Source organism: Saimiri boliviensis, chromosome 7 (genome assembly GCF_048565385.1).
Source record: "Saimiri boliviensis isolate mSaiBol1 chromosome 7, mSaiBol1.pri, whole genome shotgun sequence".
Lineage (NCBI taxonomy): Eukaryota > Metazoa > Chordata > Mammalia > Primates > Cebidae > Saimiri > Saimiri boliviensis.
In genome coordinates, this window is record NC_133455.1 from 14837700 (window position 1) to 14860927 (window position 23228).

Sequence of the window (23228 nt, forward strand, 5' to 3'; positions counted from 1 at the left end):
TCTATCACTGTTCACCCCTAGACTTTCTGGGGTAGAGTTTGAAAATGTGCATTTCTAACAAGTTTCCAGATGACGCTGATGCTGGTGGTTCGGGGACCACATTTCAGGAACTATTGATATAACTAAGCCATATTTGTCTTCTTCCTATGTGTTTTCCACACACCAAAGTGATCTTTTCAAACTATAAATCTGGTCATACTACTTCATAGTTTTGAAATTCAGTGTCTTCTTATTGCTTTTAGGATAAGTCAGAATTCTAGAAGTCCCTACACGGTCTCCTCCTAGCCTACCCCTAGGGGCACTCACACCAGTGCTGTCCCTGCCCTCAACCCACTCCTTGCTGCACCAGCCATGGTCACCTTTCAGTTCCTCAAATTTATCAAGCTCCACCCTTCCCCAAGGTCTTTGCACATACCGTTTCTTCTGCCAAGATGTTCTCCCTACCCCCAAGCCTTCCCTGACCACGTTTCTGCTTGGTTACTTCCTACTTCTCCTTGTAAGACCTAGGATTGGTTATTAGGATCTTAACTCAAATATCACTTCCCTAGGGAAGCCTTTTCTAACTGCCTCAAGCAAGACAGATGTCTCTGGTTTCCTAACACTAGAGGTTTTAATTATACATTTGTTTAATGATTATTCCAGCTACTTACTCTACTAACTGGTAAGCATCATAAGAGCCCAGACCATATTTTTGTTTGCTCAAAACTGTATCCCTGTGCCCTGTACATGTGAATATTTGATAAACGCATTCTTGACTCTGGAATATTTGGTTGAAGACCACTAGTGGACTTAGAAGTTCTCGAAGAACCGCACTTTGATCTGAAAGCTCAAATTTCTTCAGTTCTCCCTTTACCAGTACTTACAGGTGAATCGTCTGCAGTTCCATGGCCTTTTCTTCCCATAAGCCTTAGAGTTTCTTATTTGTAGACTTACTAAGTATATCAAGGTTTAATAAAATTCAGTATGGGGCATTGCTTTAGTATATATAAAATCATGTGTTTGAGCTCATATTCTAACTTGTAGGTTAGCAATACAGGGCTTAGCAAGGTTCTCCTCCAGTTCTTTTTTCGTTTTTAGTTAGGAAGTGAAAGCAAGGGGTTTGGGGTGGGCCTAGGGATTGTTTGCCCTGCCCTGCTAAGCCACTGGTAATTATTAGACCTAACAGAAAATTGTATTTTAGTCACACTGGCTGGATGGGTAGAATCTCTGACACCATAAAGTCTTGAAAACCCAGGCATAGAGAGAATAGCCCAACTCAGAAAGTTCACATTCTTTCCATTTTCTCTTAGTTATTGGCTTGAGCTTAATTATTATATCATAAATAGGATTGCTGGATCACAGAGATAGCCTAAGAAACTTTGAGGTTTTCCTCCACTCTAAATACATTCCTTGGCCGATCATGGTGGCTCATGCCTGTAATCCCAGTGCTTTGGGAGGCCGAGGTGGGTGGATCACCTGAGGTCAGGAGTTCAAGACCAGCCTGGCCAACATGGCGAAACCCCATCTCTACTAAAATACAAAAAATTAGCCAAGTGTGGTGGTGAGCACCTGTAATCCCAGCTACTCGGGAGGCTGAGGTAGGACAAATTGCTTGGATACAGGAGGCGGAGGTTGCAGTGAGCCGAGATCAAACCACTGCACTCCAGCCTGGGCAACAGAGAGAGACTCCATCTCAAAAAAAATAATAAAAAAATGAAATAAACAGATACCTTCCTTATTTCTAACTCTGTGCGTCCATTCTATGCAAAGCTAATACTACTTCTTCTGAAGTAAAGCTTAGTTCAGACTATTTAAAGTGGCATGTATATTTAGATATTGATATACTTAGAGGTATTGTCCTTGGAATGACAAAAAAGAGAAATCTCCACTTTTGATAGATAACAGGAGTATGGCTAATACAGAATGATAGATGGTCCAAAAATAATGTATTCTTGATTTTGGAGTCAATTTTTGTGATGATATTTGAATGGGGGTCTGTAATCCAGTGGTTAATGCCAAACCGAGTAGTAAAGACATGACGTGAAAAGATGAATCCCCCAGGCTTCCTGTTGTGATCCCAGCTTACTCTGAAAACAAGACTTTGTCTTGTCAATTCTAAGATTTCACTTACAGCTTCACTGGAACAAGATAGTTGAAAGTTGATTTACAGAGACTTCTTGGCTAAGAGATTAGTCTATAATATCTGCATCACAGCACATTAAGTGAAATACGTGTTAGCAATTTTTTTTTTTTGAGACAGAGTCTCACTCTGTCACCCAGGCTGGAGTGCAATGGTGCAGTGTCAGCTCACTGCAACCTCCGCCTTCCTCAAGCGATTCTGTTGCCTCAGCCTCCCGAGTAGCTAGGACTGTAGGCATGTGCTATCACACTCAGCTAATATTGTATTTTTAATAGAGACAGTGTTTTGCCATGCTGGCCAGGCTGGTCTCAAACTCCTGACCTCGTGGTCTACCCACCTGGGTCTCCCAAAGTGCTGGGATTACAGGTATGAGCCTCTGCACCCAGCCAGGTGTTAGCAATTAAAGAAGATTTTAGTTGAGTGAGTAGTTAATCAAATGACCAAAGAAGAGTATACTGTACTTTTTTTGTTGTTATTTTATTTTACTTTCAGTTCTGGGATACATGTGCAGAACATGCAGGTTTGTTACATAGGTATACATGTGCCATGGTGGTTTGCTGCACCTATCAACCTGTCATCCAGGTTTTAAGCCCCACACACATTAGGTATTGGTCCTATACTGTACTTTCTTAACAAGTAATCTTGTTTTCACCATAGTTTAACGTCTTAACTATTCTAATTCACTGCTTCCTTTTTCCTTCGCTCAGATGTTCTGAAAAATTGTGAATTTTTCCTTTTGAAAATATAGATGGTTTGTTTACTCTGTAATCCAAAATGAAGAATGCTTTTTCCTAAAATTCAAACTAGTGGCATTTGCGTAGTCACCTCTTCTCTTTGGAACCTGTCTACTTCTCTCAGTCTTGTCACTACTTCCTTTGTCCAAGCTACTATCATCTGTCTTGCCTGTATCTTTGCAATAGCCTCCCAGCTATCTTCGTGTGTTCTTGCCTCCTTCATTCTGTTCTCCCCATGGCAGCCAGGGTAATCATTTTGAAATGTATCTCATTATGACTCTCACATACATGAAATCTGTTTCTCTTAGTGTCCTTACATTGGTCTGTAAAGCCTCAATGGTCCTGCCTACCTGGCCAGACTCATCTCATGTTACATTGCACCAGCCACTCTGACTTCTTTCAGCCCTTGATGGCACCATGTTTCCTGCTGCATCCCTAGGGTTTTGCACGTGCTGTTTTCTCTGCTGAGGATATTCTTCCCTCTCCTTTTCCACTGGTTTACTAATTTTTCAAATTTCAGCTTAGTTGTCACCCAGATTAAATATTTTATATTCTTATGGGACCAACTATGTCCTCTTCAAAGCAGAGATCACAGTAATTTCTGCGGTTCTTTAATTTTTCATTCTATAATGTAAAGACACATGGTGGCAGATATCATGGTCTTTTACTCACCTTTGTATCCTGTATCTTTCGAAGTGCCTGTCACATGATAGGAGCTTAGTAAATTTGTGTTGATTGAATGAGTGAACAAATAATTTCTGAGAGTAAGATGCCAAAGATACAGAAACTCACAAGTGTCCCTCTCACATAATGCTCAGTGGGCAGAAGACAGTTGGGGGGAGAATGTGTAACACCAAACTTTTCTGTGCTTACGTTTGCATTGGCTTTCCAAATAACTTAATCTTCCGTTGCAATATGAAATCGTCTTGGTTTTTGTTTTTTCTTTTTAGGAAATGAATGAGGACCATAGCACACCCAAGAAAGAGAAGCAAGAGCGGATCTCCAAGCATAAAGAGAACTTGCAGCACACGCAGGCTGAAGAGGAAGCCCACCTTCTCACTCAACAGAGACTGTACTACGACAAAAACTGTCGTTTCTTCAAGCGGAAAATAATGATCAAGCGGCACGAGGTGGAGCAGCAGAACATTCGGGAGGTATTTATTATGCTCATAACTATTGTCACTGGCATAGGAGACAGTAAGCTATGTGAGGCTTGCAACCATGTCTGCCTTGTCCATTCCCGTATGTATCCCTAGCCTTTAGCACAGGGGCTAACACAGAGTCGGTATACAAAAAAGTCACAGAATGAACTTACTGTTGATAAGAGGAAGCCCACTCACAGAACAAGGAATCCACTCCTTCTAAATACGTGGAATAGAATTGTATTAAACTCCTGTTATAAGCCATATCACACAATGAAGAATCAAAAGAAGTAGAATCGAGAATTTATGCTTTCAACCTGCTTGTCAAGGACTTGTGTTTTTGTGACTTCGTGTAAAATGTTTAAGTAACATTATGTTGCTCTATAACTAAGTTCATTTATTCAGTCATCCAGCACTCTTAGAGTGAATACTACACATCAGGGATACCAAGCAGCTATACTCCCTGCCTTCCCATGGCTGGAGTCTAAGAGCAGAAAAAAACGTGTAACAGACTAGTTACAATACAGTATGTTATGTACCATATTAGACATGGAAATAAAGTATCATTGGCATACAGTCATGAGAGGGCTTAGAGGACTCTGCTATTGAGATGAAAAGATGAGTGTGACTAGAGTTCTCTGTGTGGGGAGTGGAGGGCAGAACGATGTTAGTTGGAAACAGAATGTAGAGACCCTTGTTTAAGGCAAGGCATTTCAAGTTTAGCCTGAAGGCAGTGCATAGCCATCAGAGATTTTTAAGCAGGGGAGTGACATGATGAGACATTTCTTTATTTTGAAGAATTAGTACATCAGGCGGGCATGGTGGCTCACACCTGTAATCTTAGGACTTTGGGAGGCTAAGGCAGGTGGATCACTTGAGGTCAGGAGTTCGAGACAAACCTGGCCAACATAGTGAAACCCCATCTCTACTAAAAATACAAAAATTAGTTGGGTGTGGTGGCATGCACCTGTAGTCTCCCAGCTACTCAGGAGGTGAGGCAGGAGAATCACTTGAGCCCAAGAAACAGAGGTTTCAGTGAGCCAGGATCATGCCACTGCACTCCAGCCTGGTTGACAGAGTGAGACTTTAGCTAAAAAAAAAAAAAGAATTAGTACTTCAGTATGAGAGAGTGGCGGGAGTCATGAAAAGCAAAGTGCAGTGAGGTCAGCCAGGATACCCTTTCTCCAGTTCTAGCCTGGAAGAGGCTGTGGGGATAGAGGCAGTTAGACCTGAGTGACATTTCTTAACTCAGAACTGACAGTTAATTTTGACCAAATGGATATGGGAATTTCAGAAGAGGAAGTCAAAAGTGACTTCCAAGTTTCTAATTTGGAAGGCTGAATAGATATGCTGGTATTCACTGAGATGAGGAATACAGAATACTGTGTTCAACAGAAAATCATTGTGATCTGGATTAAGGAGAAAAACTTCATAAATGACCTAGCACAGTGGCAACAGTATCAAAGTCTGAGAAAAAGCCAGTGTTAGCCTACATGAGGGAAATAAGCACTTCGGGCACAGTTAATGCAAAAGTGAATTGATAGCAGCTTGTTGGAGAGCCACATTGAAATGAGAAGGAAAAAGGGTGAAGCAAACTGAAATGTATTAACACATGTAGGCCAGGCTTGGGCTCCTTATGCATGCTATCTTATTGGAAGAGGGAGAGCTGCGACCTACTGAACATTTTTTTTGGAGACAGAGTCTTTTCCTGTTGCCCAGGCTGGAGTGCAGTGGTGCAGTCTCAACTCACTGCAACCTCCACCTCCCAGGTTCAAGTGACTCTCCCACTTCAGCACCCCCCAAGTAGCTGGGACTACAGGCACACAATGCCACACCCAGCTAATTTTTATATTTTTAGTAGAGATGGAGTTTTCATGTAGCCCAGACTGGTCTCAAACTCCTGAGCTCAAATGATCTGCCTGCCTCAGCCTCCCAAAGTGTGAGGATTAGAGGCATGAGCCACCGCATCCAGCCTGCTGAACATTTTTGAGAAGGGCAGTGACATGGCCAAAATTTTACTTTAAAGAGATTAGCCCAGCTTAACAATAATATACAGAATGATTTGAACATGAATTCTCAATGGGGCTGATGATGCCCCCAGTGGGTGAAAATGTTGGGGTGGGGGGGTGTCTTAGATGCTATTATAGCTTCAGAGTACTGCAGTGCACAAACAGATACAGTCTGCCTGTGGTATTAATATTTCAGTGGTGGGGATGATTAAGGGAGAAAGACTGAAAAGGCTCCTTATAGGGGCAATAATGAAAAACAAAAAAGCTTGAGAAACACAGAATTAGAGAGAAGAGACTAAAAGCAAGGAGATCAGGTGGCAGGAAATTGGGTATGGACAAGGCTGGTGTAGTAGCTGTCAGAGGTGGAAACGCAGTTTGAAGTTTAAAGTAAACAGGACTGGACATATACTAAGGTATGAGAGAAAAGGTAAAGACATAATCAAAATTATTTCTAGGGTTTAACACTAGGAAAAATGAGGATGTAGAAACAGAAAATTACAGAGAGGTTTTGGTAAGAAGCTGATTCAGGCCAGGTATGCTGGCTCCTGCCTATAATCCCAGCACCTTGGGAGGCTGAGGCAGGTGGATCACTTTAGGTCAGGAGTTTGAGACCAGCCTGCCCAACGTGGTGAAACCCCATCTCTACTAAAAATACAAAAATTAGCCGGGTGTGGTGGTGGGCGCCTTTAATCCCAGCTACTTAGAAGGCTTAGGTAGGAGAATTGCTTGAACCTGGGAGGCGGAGGTTGCATTGAGCCGAGATCGTGCCATTGGACTACAGCCTGGGCAACAAGAGCAAAACTCCATCTCAAAAAATAAAAAATAGGCCGGGTGCGGTGGCTCAAGCCTGTAATCCCAGCACTTTGGGAGGCCGAGGCGGGTGGATCACGAGGTCAAGAGATCGAGACCATCCTGGTCAACATGGTGAAACCCCGTCTCTACTAAAAATACTAAAAATTAGCTGGGCATGGTGGTGCGTGCCTGTAATCCCAGCTACTCAGGAGACTGAGGCAGGAGAATTGCCTGAACCCAGGAGGCGGAGGTTGTGGTGAGCCGAGATTGCACCATTGCACTCCAGCCTGGGTAACAAGAGCGAAACTCCGTCTCAAAAAAAAAATAAAAAATAAAATTAAATAAAAAGCTGATTCAGGGGCCGGGCGCGGTGGCTCAAGCTTGTAGTCCCAGCACTTTGGGAGGCCGAGGCGGGTGGATCACGAGGTCGAGAGATCGAGACCATCCTGGTCAACATGGTGAAACCCCGTCTCTACTAAAAAAATACAAAAAATTAGCTGGGCATGGTGGCACGTGCCTGTAATCCCAGCTACTCAGGAGGCTGAGGCAGGAGAATTGCCTGAACCCAGGAGGCAGAGGTTGTGGTGAGCGGAGATCGCGCCATTGCACTCCAGCCTGGGTAACAAGAGCGAAACTCCGTCTCAAAAAAAAAAAAAAAAAAAAAAAGCTGATTCAGTACTGCACATTTAGAGTTTGTCAGAAGTCAAAAAATCAAAATGAAAAAGGCTAATGGCCAGTTGGAAATAAGTTATTTGGGATTCTTTTCATGTGTCAGTTGTTATGCTAATAATAGATATTGGGAGGAAGTCTGAGCCTAAGGGGACAATTTGTGTCAATAAAAGTTAGAGAAGACAATTACTCCCCAAAATGATAGAAACTATATCCGTGACTTCATTGTATTAAGTTCTAGCTAGCTGAGCAAAGAATAACTCTGTAAGGGTATTTTTCTTAAAAGTCTGGACTTTCCTTTGTTTAGTCTTATTCTAGAGCCCACCTTCATGAAAATGTTCAAAGCTTTTTTATTTACAAAAGTAATTCAAGAACACTGAAAATACACAAAAACAGAAAAATGTGAAGCTAAGTAGTGAAAGTTCTTTTTAGCAGCTTTCTTGAGATATCAACATATAAAAATTATATATATTTAAAGAATACAACTTGATGTTTTGATATATGTATGCATTGTGAAATAATCACCACGTTAAAGCCAACTAACATATCCGTTACCTCCACATAGTTACATGTGTGCATGTGTGCGTGGGGATAGGTAGGGAGATTTAATTTAAGAACTGTCCTCTTAGCAAATTACAAGCATGCAATACAACATTGTTAACTATCGTCACTTTGCAGTGAGTGCGTTAGAGCTCCAGTAATTATTCATCTCGCATCACTGGAGCTTTCTACCATTTGACCAGCATCACCCCATTTTCACCTTTTTGTTAATCCCATTCCACCCAGTTTTTACCCACAAACAGTCTCCATTAATTTGGCATAGAAATTTCTGGCTTTTTTTTTCTATATACATAATACAGCTATATTATATATGACTTTACAAAAATGAGATTACTTTTGTATCAGTAGGGTTATTTGATTTACAAGCAATAGAAATAAACTCTGGCTGACTTAAGCCTGGAAAGGAATTTATTGGAAGTATCTGAGGTAGGTGACAGAGCTGAAGAACCAAGCTGGAAGACATGAAGAGCCACGCTGGAAAAGCAACTTCCGTGACATAGAGAGCAAGAGCTCATGAGCACTGCCATTTGGATATACCTCCTCCAACCACTTTTTATCTTTCTATCGTTTCTGTTCAAGATTCAAATTCCTAGGAGAGACAGAACTTGATTGGGTCATGTGCCTATGCCTTATTCAGCCTTCTCTCTGATTCCAGATAGGGTGGAGTCATTTTGCCAAAAAAAGGAGAAAAAAGGAGCCTGTAAACAGAAGCAGGAGAAAATGGATGCTGAACTTACAAAAAGTAATAGATGTCCGCTTTACTGTTTTAGAACTCTTTTCTCCATTTACCATCTAGCACATACACCTCTGCCTCATTCTTTTTAATTGAATAGAATTTTGTTGTATGGCTGCAATATAATTTATTTAATGAGGCACTTCTCAGTGGACATTTTGTTGACCTTTTATAGTATTATTAACAATAATACAAGAACATGTTTTTACATAGATATTTTACATGTAAACAAGTATTTTGTGGGATATATTTTCAGAAGTGGAATTTCTGGGTCAAAGAATGTGTACATCTAAATTTTTAAAATAGATATTGCCAAATTGCCCTCTAAAGGGGTTTATGCTCCCACCAACAAAGCATAAGAATGCCTGGTTTCCTGTAACTTTGCCTAAAGGATTGAGTATTAGCAATCCTTTTAATTCGGGAAAACGCTTAAGAGGATCACTGAAACTGGGTTGAGCCTCTTTCTCTGTCACAACCACACACACTCAGCGTTTTCCGACCAGTGTTGAAACTAAGAACTGAAACTAAGAAGGCATTAAATATCATAGGCTGACAGTGTCTCTATTTAAAAGTCAGAATTCTCGTTTTTACTCAACCTCAGTGAGCCTGAGCATAAAAATTTGGCATGAGCGAAATCAGCTGCTTGTAAAGAAGTCAATACTACTTCCATTGGAAGTTAGAATGCCTGAAACACAGTGGACATTGAGGGAAAGGAAGCTACATGTCTCTTACCTCACACTCCCTCCAGGTCCTATACTTGCGTGTGTGTGTGTGTGTGTGTGTGTGTGTGTGTATTGTATACATATACACATATGTGTGCATTATATACATATATAGACATACACGTTAAGTACATGGGTGGGCAGAATGACCTGTATCCATTCAAAACTGGTTTTTACATTTTTAATTTAAAAACCAGTTTTGAATGGATACAGGTCATTCTGCCCACCCATGTACTTAATTTTATTGAATTTGTATCAGCTAATGGTGCACACGATGGGACTCTAGTGTGTATATTGTGTCATTTGTACAAATAAAGCAACATTGTATCATGTCTAGCTAGAGCAAAGAATTCTTTAAAATATTTTATCACAGACTGAAAAAATACAAAACAGGAAAATAGGTAATTTATTAGAACATTTGTTTTTTTCTTTTTTCTTTTTTTGAGACAGAGTTTTGCTCTTGTTGCCCAGGATGGAATGCAATGGTGCAATCTCGGCTCACTGCAACCTCCGCCTCCCGGGTGCAAGCGATTCTCCTGCCTCAGCCTCCCAAGTAATTGGGATTACAGGCATGCGACACTACACCTGGCTAATTTTGTATTTTCAGTAGAGACAAGGTTTAACCACTTTGGGGCCAAACTGGTCTTGAACTCTTGACCTCAGCTGATTTACCTGCCTTGGCCTCCCAAAGTGCTGGGATTACAGGTGTGAGCCACTGCGCCAGGCGTCATTTATTGGAACATTTCTTTTTTTTTTTTTTTATGTGTATTCTTCTTTATTCTTTTTTTTTTTAATTTTATTTTATTGCATTTTAGGTTTGGGGGTACATGTGAAGAACATGCAAGATTGTTGCATAGGTACACACGTGCCAGTATGATTTAATGGAAAATACTGAGAAGCTAAATACCTAAGTTTTAGCCTCAGTTCTTTTTATAGAAGTTGCATAACCTTATGTTAGTCCCTCGGCTCCCAAATGCCTACTAACACATATAAAAGGGGTACATTCTTATAGTCTTAGCACCTCATAGGGTGGCAATTTGGATTGAATGAGATGTATGGTATAACTTTTAAAAATAGAAAGTATATTATACATTATTAGGTAGGCACAGCATTGGCCTCATAATAAGCTGAATAATTTTTCCCCTGTGTCTCAAATATTAAAGGTAGCCTATCATCTTATACCTCAGCAACTCAGATGTACAAATTAAAGGTAAGGGGAACAACTTGTAGCGGAAAAACCATTTTAGTATCATGTTTTTCTTACTCTTCTAATAGTTTATAAAAACTAGATTTAAGATATTATATGCCAGATATTCACTTCTGAATACTGAAAAATAATGACATATTTATGTATTCTGAAACACTTTCTTATGGTCTTTCCTGTTATCCTTACAAGTACAATAGTTCACAATGGGTGCAGTTATCCTCACTTTACACCTGAAATGTAGATTGAGAGACTTGCCCGAAGCCATGCATAATGATTTACAGAGGAGCTGGAACTGACTCACACCCCAAGCACTTTTCCATTGACTCTCAAACTTTCATATGTATCAGAATTAGCTGCGTAACTTATTGTAAAGACCAGCTGCTTGTAAGGCAGGTAATTCAGATGTAGGTATTCTGTGGATAATATCGTGAAGCATTTCATTAAGCATGCAGAGAAGCACTTGATTTCTTCTGAAGGTGTTTGCTTGCTTTGTGTCAGGAGCCCACAAGTTTCAGGGCTCCTGGCAGCTCAGACTCAGTTTGCACTTCTCAATTTAGGACAATGTGGGATGGATAAATATCCAGTATTGGGACTCCTGGACCTCAATGAAAGCCCTTGGAAAGGCTTGCTCTGAGTGGTTGGCCTGGGAGAACTTGCATCTGTGGGAAGTGCACTCTGTCCTTTGGTGCCACCTAGGGGCCAGTTACTGATTTGTAAAAAAGAAATTTGATGGGCTAGCTAAAGAGAAAAAACAAAGGAAAACACAGGAGGACATTGAGAGAGTTACTCTAGAAGGTTATTTTTTATTTCTTAAAAAAAAATTAAATTGCATTTATACTTTTGGTTTTTTCTCCTTGTAAGATCCCTGACAGGGTGTATGTGTTCACTGTTCTATCCCTAGTTCCTACAACAGTGCCCAACACATAGTAAGTGCTCAGTAACTACTTGTTGAATAAATAAGTGAATGATTGGTGACTGTGCTCTGGTACTAGATGCTATGCTATTAAAAGGACTTCTCTTCAAATCAATAGGGGGCGCAGGTGTGCAAGATATTTCCGTGTGTGTGTGTGTGTGTGTGTGTGTGTGTGTGCAAGATATTTCTAATCATGCCAGTATACAAATGTTATTGATATATCTATTAAAATAAATAACTTGCATTTTCTCCTATAGTGGATGCCATCAGAGAAGAGAGATATTCTGTTGTTCTAATTTAAAGTACAGCTCAGGCCAGGGCACAGGGGCTTACGCCTGTAATCCCAGCACTTTGGGAGGCCGAGGCAGGTGGATCACGAGGTCAAGAGATCGAGACCATCCTGGTCAACATGGTGAAACCCCATCTCTACTAAAAATACAAAACATTAGCTGGGCGTGGTGGCTCATGCCTGTAATCCCAGCTACTCAGGAGGCTGAGGCAGGAGAATTGCCTGAACCCAGGAGGCAGAGGTTTTGGTGAGCTGAGATGGCGCCATTGCACTCCAGCCTGGGCAACAAGAGCAAAACTCCGTCTCAAAAGAAAAAAAAAAAAAAAAAAGTAGTAAGCAACTTAGGCATCAGTATATTCTCTTCACTTCTCTCTTTTTCATTTCTTCTTGCTCTGAAGCCTAGCTTTCTCTAATCTTCAGCCCTCATAGAAACAGATGACTATCACATATGTGGTTTTTATATGCCTCAATTCCAGCCACACATAGAGATTAACTGGTTCTGAATGTCAATTCCAAATTCCTAGTAGAGAAAATAAATTGGCCCAGGTTAGGCCACTTATCTAAATCTGATTCGGTGAGCTTTGAGCAGAACATATACTTCAATAAATGTCTAGTACACTTCCCTAATGGAGTGTCAGTGAGTTGAGCACAGAAGTCATGGTTTAATAAACATTTTTATGTACTGAGGGTGCATTGTTCAGATCTTCATATATAGTGCTCTTTAGGAAATACTCTTCAATTGGTGAATGAAGATTTCACCAACTTCCCCTTTTTTTCTAGTTTGCTTTCCTTTTTTCCTTCAACAACAAAGAAAGAAAGGAGTAGAACTGAAAAGAACAGAGTGATTAGATCTATAAATGATCAAACAGACTGTAATGCAGAAGATGAAAGGGAACAGATCTCATCTGTTTTTTTCCCGGCATGCCTTGAACTCCGATTTTAAAAAATAGATAATTGGCCTACTTCTGATTCGTGCAAAAACAGGGTATTTCCCAGAAAGCTAAGGCTATTGCAGATATTATCAGTTTAATTCTCAATCTTGATTGCATATTGGAACCACCCGGAGAACTCTTACCAACACTGACATCAGGATCCCACCGTAGACAGTTACGAGAATTTCAGCCTGTGAGATTCAAGCGTCTTATGTTTGAAAAGTTTCCTCACATGATTTTTATGGGCAGTCAGGGTGTAGAACCACTAGCTTGAATGGGGAAACATTTGTGAAGACCTATGCATAGCACATCACCTAACTAAGGTTCACAGCAGCTCTGTGAGGTAAGAGGGAGTCAAGTAGAATGAATCCCATTTTACAGATAGCGCAGTTGTGATTACTGTGAAGTTGCCCATTTTGTAAGTGGTGGACCCAGGAACAGAACCTAAAGCTCCAGAGATTGTTAATTTCATTTCATCTCATTAAGTCCTGCTGCCAAACACTAATGGGTTTAATTAAGAGATGGGGGGGCCAGGTGCAGTGGCTCACACCTGTAATCCCAGCACTTTGGGAGGCCGAGGCATGTGGATCACAAGGTCAAGAGATTGAGACCATCCTGGCCAACATGGTGAAACCCCGTCTCTACTAAAATACAAAAATTAGCTGGGCATGGTGGCGCACGCCTGTAGTCCCAGCTACTCGGGAGGCTGAGGCAGGAGAATTGCTTGAACCCGGGAGGCAGAGGTTGTAGTGGGCCAAGATCACGTCACTGCACTCCAGCCTGGCACCTGGGGACAGAGCGAGACTGTCTCAAAAAAAAAAAAAATAGAGAGAGAAATGGTTAGCAGTGGCATTCCTTGCCATCCCTCATTTAGTTGTGCATTCCTTCCAATTCATCTCCATTCACCTCTCTCCATTTATCTTTTGTTCCTGGATGCAGGAACTAAATAAAAAGAGGACCCAGAAGGAGATGGAGCATGCCATGCTGATCCGGCATGACGAGTCCACCCGAGAGCTAGAGTACAGGCAGCTGCACACGTTACAGAAGCTACGCATGGATCTGATCCGTTTACAGCACCAGACTGAACTGGAAAACCAGCTGGAGTACAATAAGAGGCGAGAAAGGGAACTGCACAGAAAGCATGTCATGGAACTTCGGCAACAGCCAAAAAACTTAAAGGTAAGAGGAGATAGCATTTCCCTGTTTGTGCTTCTGGACAGTGTTGGACCAGATCAGTGGTTTCTATACCTGAAGTGTCAGAGTCACCTGAGCAACTTTTCAGACTCACAAATTTCTGTGCCCCACACCTATTGTATCAGAATCTCCAGTTGTAATGCACAGAGTCTGTATTTAAGCTCCTAAAAAAAGAGATGTGGCAGGCTGGTTTGGAAACTGTGATTCCACTACATTATCAGTTTGTCATCATGTCCATTATGGAATTTCTCTGAGCGCTTCATGACCTGCCCTCTTCAAAACTGGACTAATAGCAGTTTATAGTTCTAATCCCAGGAAATAAGGAAGTTATATTGGCCTTAGGTACTTTGAGCACCGCTATACTGAGAAAGACTCTAAAGCCACGTCCAAGTTTAGGAGGAAAGAGTGTCATTTATTAGTGATGTCTGTCATGGTCATCAGGAACGAATCTACAATTGCCAGGCATTTACCACTTCTGCACTAGAGAGGCAAAGATGTAGAGGAACTCCTTTGGCCCTCACTGCCTCCAGCTAGTTTTAGCTGACTGCTGGTTAACAAGCTCCACATACTAAGCCATTGCTATATATCAGTGAGGACATTGTCAGTGTTGGCACAGACATGAGGCCAACCTTGACCACACTAGCTCTGCCTCTCTTCAGCGAAGTCCTAAGGTAAGCAGTGATTTCTATTACCATAAGTCCTCAGAGTGTTCATGAAGTGCACACATGACTATGGGCAACCTGATGGAATGCCTTCTGGGCTTAAAATAATATATTCTACCTTCTCCTCGCTCAAATGCATATTTGATACTGCTACATGCAAGCACAACCTCTTAATGGGGGAAAAAATTGTAAAACACTTTTCTCTTTCAGTTTACACTGAAATTCAGTGGAAATGGGTTAGGATATGAGGTACTATACATATGTTCTCCTTTATGGAGTTGACAAGAAATTGCTCTAAACCAGAGTGAGAGCTGGCTTATATAATGCTATCCCGTCTTTCACTTGGAAACAGGGTGAAACATAAAAACAAAAATAAGGAAAAAAAACAGTGAACAATGGGAGACACTGAAGACTCTGACTAGGAAAGCATGAAAAGAATTGTCACCCTTTCAACAAACTAGACCTCATAATATCCCTCAATCTGCGTAGAGTCCTCATCCCCTTGTGACAGTCCATATTTTCTTTGAAGCCGTTTGTAAATTCAAAATTAATTATATTCATTCACTGTAAAACCAAACGTGTAGGTAGGGTTAACTCTTGTCTGTGTCATACATGCTGCTTCATTTTTATTGATTAGCAATATGGGTCACTGCACCAAAAAACCAATGGTCTCAGCACTTGTATAATACCGTTATGGTAGAAGGCTTTCCATTTTTACTGATGTGTCTTTATTTTTCCTTTGTCACTTTTTCTACCCAGGCCATGGAAATGCAAATTAAAAAACAGTTTCAGGACACTTGCAAAGTACAGACCAAACAGTATAAAGCACTCAAGAATCACCAGTTGGAAGTTACTCCAAAGAATGAGCACAAAACAATCTTAAAGACACTGAAAGATGAGCAGACAAGAAAACTTGCCATTTTGGCAGAGCAGTATGAACAGAGTATAAATGAAATGATGGCCTCTCAAGCGGTAAGTGGTTAGGTTTGGCGCCACGGCTTCAAGAGCTTTGGGAATCAAGAAAATCCAAGATCCAGCCTGTTGTTCCCAAGATGATTCTTGCACAGATTTAGGATGTTGATGTTTTTCTGCCCCAAGGACTGAGGGAAGGACGACGCTGAATAAAGCCAAGCCAATGTGGATACTTGCCGGAGTGTCTTATAAGATGGAACTCAAGGAATGATATGCCACATGAGACCCGTGGCACATAGGGAATTTGAGGGCAAATGTGATAGATGCCACATATGATACCATTTGTTCATTTATCAAAGGTTTTACTGACTGCCCTGCCTGCAACTAATATCAGGCACAAATGAATCAGACAGTCCCTGCCCTTAGGGAGCCCACAGTCAAGCGAGGAAGACAGATACACAGACGCGCTCATTCAATACACTTGTATTAAGCATCAGGGTTCAGCACTCTGCTGGACCCAGAGATGGAGGATGAGCTAGCCAATTTGTCAGTCAAGCCAGGTGGTCAGATAATTAAGCAGTAATAGTAAAACTGTAAGTGATTTTAAGTGGAAGGTATTGGGGGTTATGGGAGAACAAGTAGGACCAGCTAAGCTGGTCTAAGGAAATCTTCCCGGAGGGAGCCAAGAAACTGAAAGGAATTCATTGATGTTAACCGATTCCTTGAAAATGGGACCTACATAGGCAAAGATTCAAACAAAGGAAAGTATATGGAGATGGAAAGAACCTGGGTGTGAGCCCAGAGTTCAAGCAGAAAGATTGCAGGACCCAAAATGGAGAGGTCATAAAGGGAGCTTGGGATGGGAGCTTGCCTGGTAGGTAATTCAGTGACGATTTCCCAAGGAGATGACTCTTAAAGAGTAGTAGTTTAGCTGGGTGTGGTAGCTCACGCCTGTAATCCCAGCACTTTGGAAGGCCAAGGTGGGTGGGTCACCTGAGGTTGGGAGTTCGAGACCACCCTGATCAACATGGAGAAACCCTGTCTCTGCTAAAAATACAAAATTAGCCAGGCGTGGTGGTGCATGCCTGTAATTCCAGCTACTCAGGAGGGTGAGGCAGGAGAATCGCTTGAACGCGGGAGGCAGAGGTTGCAGTGAGCCGAGATTGTGCCATTGTACTCCAGCCTGGGCAACAAGAATGAAACTCAGGCTTAAAAAAAAAAGAAAAAAGTAATAGTTTACCAAAAAGGCATAAGAGAAAGAGTTATTCCTGACAAAGGATACAGTATATACAAAGACTCAGAGGCCTGAAAGAGGATGGTACATTTGAGAAACAATGAGTAATTGCTATGGCAAGTGTATAGGATGCTTGTTTAGGGAAAGTGGGAGGAGAGTCAGGGTGAGAGCCTCAAAAGCCAAGAGTTTGGACATTATTTTGCAAGCAATTGGGGAGTTGTCGAAGCCTGTTTTAAGAAGGAAAGTATAACTGAATTAGATTTGTGTTACAGAAAGATATTGGCAGAAATGTGGCAAATATAGGTAAAGAGACCTATTAGGAAGCCATTATAATAGTCCAGGAAAAAGATGATGAGAGAACATGCTAATGGAGATGAACAGGAGTAGGGAAGGGTTTGAGAAATATTTAGGAGGCAAGAAAGAATAGAAATAACTTAGTGACCAATTTGAGAGGTTTGGCAACAGAGTAGAATAGGTCATTATCTTACCAAGACAGAACAATAAAAGAGAGTGAGTTTGGATGCTGCAAGGATAATTGACTAAGTTGTGGATATGGTATCTGAGTTTTGTGGGTGTCCAGGTAGAGAAGTACAGATAATGGAAACCTGTAGTTTAGGAGGGATGTCAAGATTGAAGACAAAAAGCTAGACTTCCTTGTTATATGGGTGTATTTGTGGCTGGTAGGAATAGATGAGATCTTCTGGGGACAGGAGATATTCTTAGAGAGGAAAGAACTAAGGACAGAGTCTGGTGGATACCAACATTTGAGGGCTGAGTAGAAGTAAAACAAAAATAAATAATCAGAGACACAGGAAGGGAACCAGAAGAGAGGATGCCACAGGAGCCAGAGCAGGAGTTTCTAACTGACGGCGTCACATGTCACAGAGATCAATTAAAAGGATAAACTTTGAGGTGCTCATTGGACCTGGCACTGGATTCAACCATTGCTTGGCTCAGACAGTCAGTGGAGTGGTGGGAATGGGAGACATGATAGAGCACTGAAAGAGGGATTATAAAGTGAAATCCAAATGGTAGGTGAGACCACTTTTCCCAGATCCTTATCAATGAAGGAAAAGAGAACAAGAGCTGTAGCAAAAGGAGGAGATAGTTGAAGGAAGACCTGTTAGTTGAGAGAGGCTTAAGCATGCATGTTCTTAGGCCAAGGATAGGAGCTAGCGCGTTTATCCACTCACCTATCCAGCAAGTATTTACTGAGTGCCTATATGATGTACCAGGTATCCAGAGATACCGTGGTGGATAAGACAGTCATGGATCATGTCCTCATGGAGGTTATAGAAGCATGGAGGACACAGACATTGGAAAGGTCTACTCCGTGTAAAAGCAGAGCAAGAGCAAGGTGCCAACCGAGTACAAAACAGGAGAGCTCACCTGGTCTGGAGAGTTGGGAGAGGCCTCCCTGACACAATGGCTTTGTAGGCTGAGGAACCTGCACATGAGAAACACGCGTAAACGTGGGGAAGACAGTGGCACTTGGGAAGAATTCACAGAAATCCATTATGTTTAGGATGTAGGGAACTGGGAGAGGACTAACGGAACAAGACTGGAGGGGTAAACAGGATGGGTCATGTAGGGGCTTTCAGGCTTTGTTAAGAATTTTTGTCTTTATCCGAAACAATGGGAAGCTATTGGCAAGTATTAGGCAGGGTGTGACATCAGATTTGTGTTTTGAACCATCACTCTGGTGACATGGAGAATGGCCTGGGAGAAGGGAAGAATGAGTATTAGGAGATGATTTGTGAAGTTACTTTTACCCCAGGTACCAGAGCCTGGTAGCTAGACTAGAAAAGGGGCAGTCGGGACAAAGGGGAATGTTACTAAATTTGGCAGGAGGTAGAACTGAGAGTACTTAATGACAGGTTGGAAGTGGAGAGTCTGGCGTTCAGCATGACTTCCAGTCTACGGTTTGAACAAAACAGTAGGTGATGGGCTGGGCATGGTGGCTCATGCCTGTAATCCCAGCACTTTGGGAGGCCAAAGTGGGTAGATCACCTGAGGTCAGGAGTTCAAGACCATCATGGCCAATATGGTGAAACCCTGTCTCCACTAAAAACAAAAATTAGCTGAGCGTGGTGATGTGTACCTGTAATCCCGACCACTCAGGAGACTAGGGCAGGAGAATTGCTTGAACCCAAGAGGCAGAGGTTGCAGTGAGCTAAGATCACACCACTGCACTCCAGCCTGGGCAACAGAGTGAGACTCTGTCTCTCTCTCTCTCTCTCTCTCTCTCTCTCTCTCTCTCTCATATATATATATATATATATATATATATATATATATATGTGTGTGTGTGTGTGTGTGTGTGTGTGTGTGTGTGTGTGTGTGTATATATATATATGTGTGTGTGTGTGTGTGTGTATATATATATATATAGTAGATGATGGTCTACGTATATTTACCTCTATGGTAAAAAAGGAGGTGGAACAGACTGGGGAGTGGGAAGGAATAGGTGATGTGTTGGCTGTGTGGGGCCTGAGAGCCTGGGAAACATCCAGCGGAGCGTGTCTCTAGTAGGCTAGAGGAGCTCATCCAGACCTCAGAAGGGAAGTCTGAAATAGATGTTTAGTGTGGGAGCCATTTGCATACATGGTAATTGAGGATTTTGGAGTAGATGAGATTCTTAGGAAGAGAGGTTAGAGGAAGAAAGAGGACAAAGCCCTTAGGAACACCCACATTTAAGCACCAAGAGGGTAAGGACTACTGGAAAAGGAATAGTCAAAGAGGGAAGACAAAAACCAAGAAGTTGTAGTATCTCAGAAGACAAAGACTTCAAGAAGGAAGGGGCAGTTGACAATACCAAATGCTGCTGCTGGGAGGTCAGGTAACAGGAGCCACTTCCAGACCATCATGGGTCACCTTTATGTGAGCAGTAGAAGTGTAGAGGGTTAGGATCAGAATTAGTGTGAAGAGAAGAGTGCAGAAAGAGGTGAAAGGCAAAGAGAAGGAAGGAAGTTGATAGTGACATATAGGGTTTCTGTCTTGTTAATCTTTATATTCTCAGCATCTGCAACAACGCATGGCATACAGCAGGTGTTCAATGAATGTTGGCTATATAAAATGGTAGAGACCAGGCGCAGTGGCTCACGCCTGTAATCCCAACACTTTGGGAGGTTGAAGCGGGAGGGGAGGGTCACTTGGAGCCAAGAATTCTTGACCAGCGTGGGCAATATAGCAAGAGTCTGTCTCTACAAAAAATACTAAAATTAGCCAGTTATGGTGGCACATGCCTGAAGTCCCAGTGACTTGGGAGGCTGAAGCGGGAGGATCACTCAAGCACAGGAGTTCAAGGCTTCACACCACTGCGCTCCAGCCTGGGCAACACAGCAAAACTGGGACTTGAAAAATATAAGATGAGAGAGAACAGGATCAGAAATAGAGGTCAATGATTGCCCTTGAATAAAAGGAGAGTAGTGTCCTTTCTTCTGAGGCAGGGAGAAGGTAAAAGTATGTGATCATTACAGTATCCTTTACTGACTACTTACCATGTGGCAAGTACAATGTGAAGTATTTCATAAATGTTACCTCATTTAATTTTGGTGAAACCCCTTTGAAGTAGTTACTGGTTTGACCCTAATTTACCTGTGAGAAAACTGAAGTTTACTGAAGTGAAACTACTTGCTTAGATCAGGAGTGGCAAATGTTGTAAACAGACAGATAATAAGTAGTTAGCTTTGTGGACCACAGGGTCTCTGTCACAACTACTCAGCTTTGCCATTGTAGCCATAGACAAAACGTAGCCATAGACAAAATGTAAATGAATGAGTATACTGATGTCTAATAAAATTTTATTTACGGCCGGGCACGATGGCTCATGCCTGTAATCCCAGCACCTTGGGAGGCCGAGGCAGATGGATCACCTGAGGTCAGGAGTTCGAGACCAGACTGGCCAACCTGGTGAAACGCTGTCTCTACTAAAAATACAAAAATTAGCCAGGAGATTTGGTGGGTGCCTGTAATCCCAGCTACTCAGGAGGCTGAGGCAGGAAAATCACTTGAACCCAGGAGGCAGAGATTGCAGTGAGCCAAGATTGCACCATTGCACTCCAGCCTGGGCAACAGAGTGAGACTTTATCTCAAAAAAAAAAAGAAAAAAGAAAAAAACTTCATTTACAAAAACAGGTACCAGGCCAGATTTGGCCCATGGGCTGCAATGTGTCAACCCCTGGCTTGGGAACAAGGGGGAAGGTCACATGACTAATTAGTGGTGAAGCTAGGATTTGAACCCAGCTTGGGGGGAATCCTGTAAACCTCATATCTTTTTCTTCAGTGTAAACCACTGTAAAGAACACACATATTTACCTATACTCTTATAACACTTTTTAATGGAGCCAGACACCATGGCTCACGCCTATAATCCCAGTACTTTGGGAGGCCGAGGTGGGCAGATCACCTGAGGTCAAGAGTAGCCTGGCCAATGTGGTGAAATGCCATCTCTACTAAAAATACAAAAAATTAGCTGGGTCGGGTGGCGCTTGCCTGTAATCTCAGCTACTCAGGAGGCTGAGGCAGGAGAATCACCTGAATCTGGGAGATGGAGGTTGCAGGGAGCTGAGATCACACACCACTGCACTCAGCCTGGGCAACAGAGTGAGACTCTGTCTCAAATAAAAACACAAAGAAACAACTTTTTAATGGATTTGATTTGTGTAAACTTGGGTGGTAAATGCCAAATGCTGGAATATCTTCTGGTTTCTAGCACTGGGCCTTCAGAATCAGAGCTGGTACAGAACAATGGTACCAGTTACTGATAATAATAATAGAAGGCTAGAAATAAAAGGAAATGGAGATATTCTGAATGTTTAAAGAGTTTAGTTGGTCTAAACTGACCATGGAATGAACCTCTCACCCACTTAGCCAGGGCTTACGGCAACTAATGCAGACAAGTAGAAAAGAACAGTACTTTCACTTCCTTTACTGATAAGGAACCTCCCCTATCAAGAGGGAATCAGTGACAACCCTCATGTGGAGCCAGTAAATCCTTTGGCATTTACCTGTGAGTCTGTTCCTGCTGAATGCTATGTCTTTTGTCTAGTGTCTCTTATCCCTTCATTCCTTATTGGGAAAAAGGGAACTATCTGTCCTCTTTAAGGATTTTAATGAAACCTGATTAGGATTAATTTTTAGAAGGTACTTTGGAAATATGATTACATATTTTATGTTCCTTTGATCTCTATAGTGTTTCTCCAGAAGTACTAAAAGAAGACACATGCAAATAACTATCTAAAAATATTGTAATATAACATTGCAAAAAGTAATTTTTCTTTTTTTTTTTTTTTTGAGACGGAGTTTCGCTCTTGTTACCCAGGCTGGAGTGCAATGGCGCGATCTCGGCTCACCGCAACCTCCGCCTCCTGGGTTCAGGCAATTCTCCTGCCTCAGCCTCCTGAGTAGCTGGGATTACAGGCACGCGCCACCATGCCCAGCTAATTTTTTTGGATTTTTTAGTAGAGACGGGGTTTCACCATGTTGACCAGGATGGTCTCGATCTCTTGACCTTGTGATCCACCTGCCTCGGCCTCCCAAAGTGCTGGGATTACAGGCTTGAGCCACCACGCCCAACCTCAAAAAGTAATTTTTCAATCAAAATATGTATATTGTCACAAATTGTGCGTAAGGTAGAGAATAAGTGTCTTGGAAAAGTGGTCAATATGGAAACGCACAGATAAGCTCAGGGCAGATGGACTGTCTGATTCAAGGGTTTTAATCTCACAGTTCTCAGCCAAGCCGAGGGCCTGCCAAAATGGGGCCAAACCAAGCCTGCGACCAGAGGTCATCATTCCTAAATACTGTCCTGCTGATGGTCTGAAACCTTCAACTCCGCTTTAGAGAAGTTGGGACTTCTACTTGGTTCATTCTCCACGCAGGATCTGGGTATCTTGTATAAGATGAAGTTCAGGCTGGGCATGGTGACTCACACCTGTAATCCCAGCACTTTTGAGAGGCCAAGGCAGGTGTATCACCTGAGGTCGGTAGTTTGAGACCAGCCCAACCAACATGGAGAAATCCCGTCTCTACTAAAAATACAAAATTAGCCAGGCGTGGTGGCACACGCCTGTAATCCCAGCTACTTGGGAGGCTGAGGCAGGAGAATCACTTGAACCCAGGAGGCAGAGGTTGCAGTGAGCTGAGATCGCACCATTGCACTCCAGCCTGGGCAACAAGAGCGAAACTCTGTCTCAAAAAAAAAAAAAAAAAAAGACCAAGTTCAGGTGCGGCAGGGAGCAAGGGAAACTTGAGGCTACATATAATCTGGACATCACTGCTTCAAAGCAGATATGCCTCTTAAAATTAAGCCTACCTACCCTCTTTAGGAAAGAGATTTTTTTTTTTTTTTAATGAGACAAGATCTCTGTCTTCCAAGCTGGAGTACAGTGGTGTGATCATAG

The 23228-nt window shown here is 42.1% G+C and overlaps 1 protein-coding gene across 7 annotated transcripts in view; it reads left to right on the forward strand.

The window, feature by feature from the left end:
* Positions 1 to 23228, forward strand: part of TAOK3 (TAO kinase 3) — a 210439-nt gene that overhangs the window by 182038 nt on the left and 5173 nt on the right. For all 7 annotated transcript variants that reach the window (XM_039472335.2, XM_010342823.3, XM_074402172.1 and 4 more), the window contains 3 exons: positions 3804 to 4007; positions 13762 to 14001; positions 15438 to 15650. In XM_039472335.2, coding sequence (XP_039328269.1) covers positions 3804 to 4007; positions 13762 to 14001; positions 15438 to 15650 — 657 coding nt within the window. The remainder of the gene's footprint in view (positions 1 to 3803; positions 4008 to 13761; positions 14002 to 15437; positions 15651 to 23228) is intronic.